General features: G+C 55.6%; 1 protein-coding gene across 1 annotated transcript in view; it reads left to right on the top strand.

Annotated features, from left to right (window-relative positions):
* The first annotated feature begins 440 nt into the window (after positions 1-440).
* Positions 441-3,673, top strand: part of LOC108291214 (maestro heat-like repeat family member 5) — a 64,908-nt gene continuing 61,675 nt past the window's right edge. The window contains 1 exon segment of the mRNA XM_037732473.1: positions 441-520. Coding sequence (XP_037588401.1) covers positions 441-520 — 80 coding nt within the window.

Raw genomic sequence — 3,673 nt, 5'->3', positions numbered from 1 at the left:
GCGCGAACACCCGCACCTGGAGCGGAACCCGGCACAAAGCAGGAGCAGAGACTCAGGCCCAGAGGGGGAGTCACAGCTCCAGCCCCGGAACCTGCCACCTGCACGGGGACCTGGGCCTAGGGAACAAATGGCCTAGGCTGGGTCATCCACGGGTCTCCCAGGAGGCAACTGAGGCCCAGAGGAGGAAGGGGCAGGCCCGGGGCCCCTGGAGGACACACGTCCGAGCCCGCATGCACAGACACAGGCACACACGCAGGCCCGCTGCCCCAGAACACAGACAGCCCCTAGAAAGGTTGCTGGATGCTGGAACCATTGTGACCTCAGGGGTGAGGTCTGGCCGGCCAGGGCAGGAGAGGGCCAGTGCTGGGGACACAGCCAGCCCGCGGTCGTGAGGCCAGGACTAGTGGTGGGTGCCTGTAGGTCCACACAGTGCCCCAACCATGGACGGGCAGGGTTCTAAAAGGCCACACAGCCGCACCCTAGCGGGTAGGACGTCGTCAGCCGTTTCCCCAAACCCCAGGTCAGCTCAGCCCCACCAGGGACCCCTGTCCCCCTACCGGTAATCATCCTTCTCACCTGTCAGGGGAGCCTGCCTGTACACCATCCAGGGGCCCCTGTGCTGAGGAAGGAGGGTCCTGCCCCCAGGAGCAGTCTGGGGCGGTTGAAGTGGGCACCAGTTGGAGGAGAGGAGGCGGGGAGGGCAGAAGCGTAAGCCGGAGTGAGGGCCCTGCCCGCATAGCCTGCACCTGTGTCACGGTGAGGGGGACCATAGCTGTGTCGCCAACAGCACCTGCAGGCCTGCTGTGTGAACGGGCAAGTGAACGGATGGACAGACCGTCCACCTGCTTCTCTGAGCCTTGGCTTCTATGCGGCAGGACGGAGATGATACCACAGCCAGTGTTTCTGCAGATTTCAGGGGCATGAGTAACAGAAGGTTCCACCACAGCTTCCCAGGGTCTCCAGGGCCCCCCAGTGTCCCAGGACCCCGGGCAGACATGAAGGGTATCTCCACCTTCCTGTGTCAGACAGGCAGGTGAGAGCTGTCTGGCCCCAGCCCAGAGCCCCGCCCGCCCCCTCTATGGGGACCCAAAGCAGGCTCCGCTGTCCAGGCACTTGTCCACCGGGACTGGGGCCCACAGCCAGGCCCTGGGTTCACAGCAGGATTCCTGGTTGCAATCCCCGACACAGTGGCTATTCTGGGAGTGTCTTGGTACCTGCCTGTGAACTCAGGAATTTCGGGCCCTCGAAGTCCCCCTTCTGAATGTCCCCAGGTCTGCCTCCTCTGCCATAGCTTCTGCTGCTGCTAAGCTGAGAGTGCTCCTCTGCAGATGTTTGCTGATAGTGCGTTCACTTCATTTTTCTATTTTTAAAAACACATTTAACTCTGGAGGCCACAGGGGCTGCAATGTGGGTTAGCAGGGGCAAGGTACGGGCCTCCCTGGTGCCTGCAGCCTGTGCTGTGACCGCTGCGGTGCCTGGGGAAGCTGGACTCACGCTGCAACAGGACCCTCACTCCCACTCCGAGTCGGCCCCAGCCACATTTGTCTGGAAGGCCACCCTTTCCAGGATCCGGGAACTGGCTAGTTTTCTGGGAGGCCACAGGAGGGAGGCGGCTTTCCAGAAGGGTCATACCATGTGTGGACCTCTCAAGGTCAAGAGAGCAGAATTCCAGAGTCTCCCCAGAGCTGCTCTGGCCCTGAGACGCCAAGACATGTCAGAACGCATGATCTCCAGGATGCAGCCTCTGGAGCTCTTAGGACAGCAAAGCTCAGATGTGCAGAAATGCAATTTCTCAGGTAACCCCACCCTATGATGCACTTATGGGGCGGAGCAGCCTGGCAGATGTCCTCCTACAGCCCTGGCAAGGGGACAAAGAGAAAGGAGGAGACAAACTCTGGGCAGAGGGGCCAGGGAAGCAGAGCCCAACAGGGTCCATGGGAAGGCATTTGGGAAGCTGTATCTGGTGTGACGGTTGCGTGGGACAGACCGCCAGGATCCTGGAGAGGTGGGAGGGCCGTCACAGCACTGTGTCTAAGGTCAGGACGGGGCCGTATTCACTGAAGCACTCCATTCATTCCGCCAGTATTTGCTGAGCACCTACGACCTGGACCAGGTGGTGTTCTAGGTGTCGGAGATACTGCTGGGAACGAAAGGGATAAAGCCCCTGCCCGCATGCTCTACATTCCAGACTGCCAGTGAGAACAGAAGCAGGAAATAAACGATATGGTGGCACAGGGCGAGAAGGGATATGGAAAGAAGAGGGGGCGGGAGTGGGAAGTGTGGGGTCAGGGTCTTCAATCAGTGCATCACGAAGGGGACAACGGAGCAAACACTAAAATCAGGTGAGGGACTGAGCCAGGCGGCCCTCTGGATTCGGAAGGGTGTTCCCCAGACGGAAGGAGCAGCCACCGCCAAGGTCCAGAGGTAGATGTGCGTCCGGTGGTGTGAGCGCCCCACGACTGGGGCAGAATCGGCAAGGGAGAGCGGAAGGAAAGTAGGGCAGAGAGACCATTTTTGTTCTTGTGTGTCTTTTTTCTTTTCTATTACAGTATGATTTACAGATGATAAAATTCACTATTTTTAGCATATAGCTCTCAAATTTCGACAAATATATATAGTCATGGACTCACCACCACAAACAAAACATGGTGATGGGCACGAGACTCCCAGACAGTGCCATCTCCCGAACACCCCCTCTGGCCCCCTGTAGTGAACTTTCTCCAGGTCCCAGTCCCTGGGAACCGCTGACGGGCTCTCTGTACAGTTTCACTTTTCCAGAATGTCATGAAAGTGACCAAATGTAGCTTTCGGAGTCTGGTTTCCCTCATGTAGCGTCATGCATTGAAGAATCCATGTTTTTGTGTTTATCAGGAATTCGCCCCCTTTGCTGCTGAGTAGCATACTGTGGATGTGACATGGTTGGTTTGTGCATTCCCAGGTTGAAGGACACGTGGATTATTTCCATCAAAAGCCACAATAAATGTTTGTGTATGGATTTCAGTCAGTAGTCATTTCGCCTGAGAGCATGCCTAGGAGCAGGTAGCTGAGCCATGAGAATGTAAGTGTACATTCAACTTTATTAGCAAGTACCAGGCTACCTTCCAAGAGGGCTGTGCCACTGTGCGTTCCCACCAGTGACGCGTGAAAGCTCGGAGATGTTCTGCACCCTCACCAGCACTTGGTATTGCCAGTGTTTCTGATTTTGGCCGTTTTAGTAGGTGTGAAGTGATAGCCCTCTGCGGTGTTACCGGCTTTCCCTCGTGAGCACTCAGGTTGAGCACCTTTCAGGTGCTTCCTTGCCGTCTGTCTGCCTCCCCTGAAGCCTTGTCCCAGGCGTCTTCCTGTGTTTTGTTAGGCTGCCTGCGCTTTGTTTTGTTTTTGTTTTCCTTTGTTTTGAGTGTTCTTTATATATTCTGGAGATAGTCGTTTATCAAATATGTGATTTGCAAATACTTCCTCCAAGTCTGCAGCTTATTTTTTCATTTTTTAGTAGATATCCCTTAAATAAAAGAAAAGGGGATGTGGTGCAGTGGCTCATGCCTGTAATCCCAGCACTTTGGGAGGCGGAAGCAGGAGGATCATTTGAGCCCAGGAGTTCAAGACCAGCCTGAGCAATAGAGAGATACCCTGTCTCTATTAAGTTTAAATAAATAAATTGGAAGTCCCAGGCAAA

This window comes from Cebus imitator, unplaced genomic scaffold (assembly GCF_001604975.1).
Source record: "Cebus imitator isolate Cc_AM_T3 unplaced genomic scaffold, Cebus_imitator-1.0 Scaffold449, whole genome shotgun sequence".
Lineage (NCBI taxonomy): Eukaryota > Metazoa > Chordata > Mammalia > Primates > Cebidae > Cebus > Cebus imitator.
The sequence above is the reverse complement of the archived record's forward strand: the minus strand, read 5'-3'. Positions and strand labels throughout refer to the sequence as shown.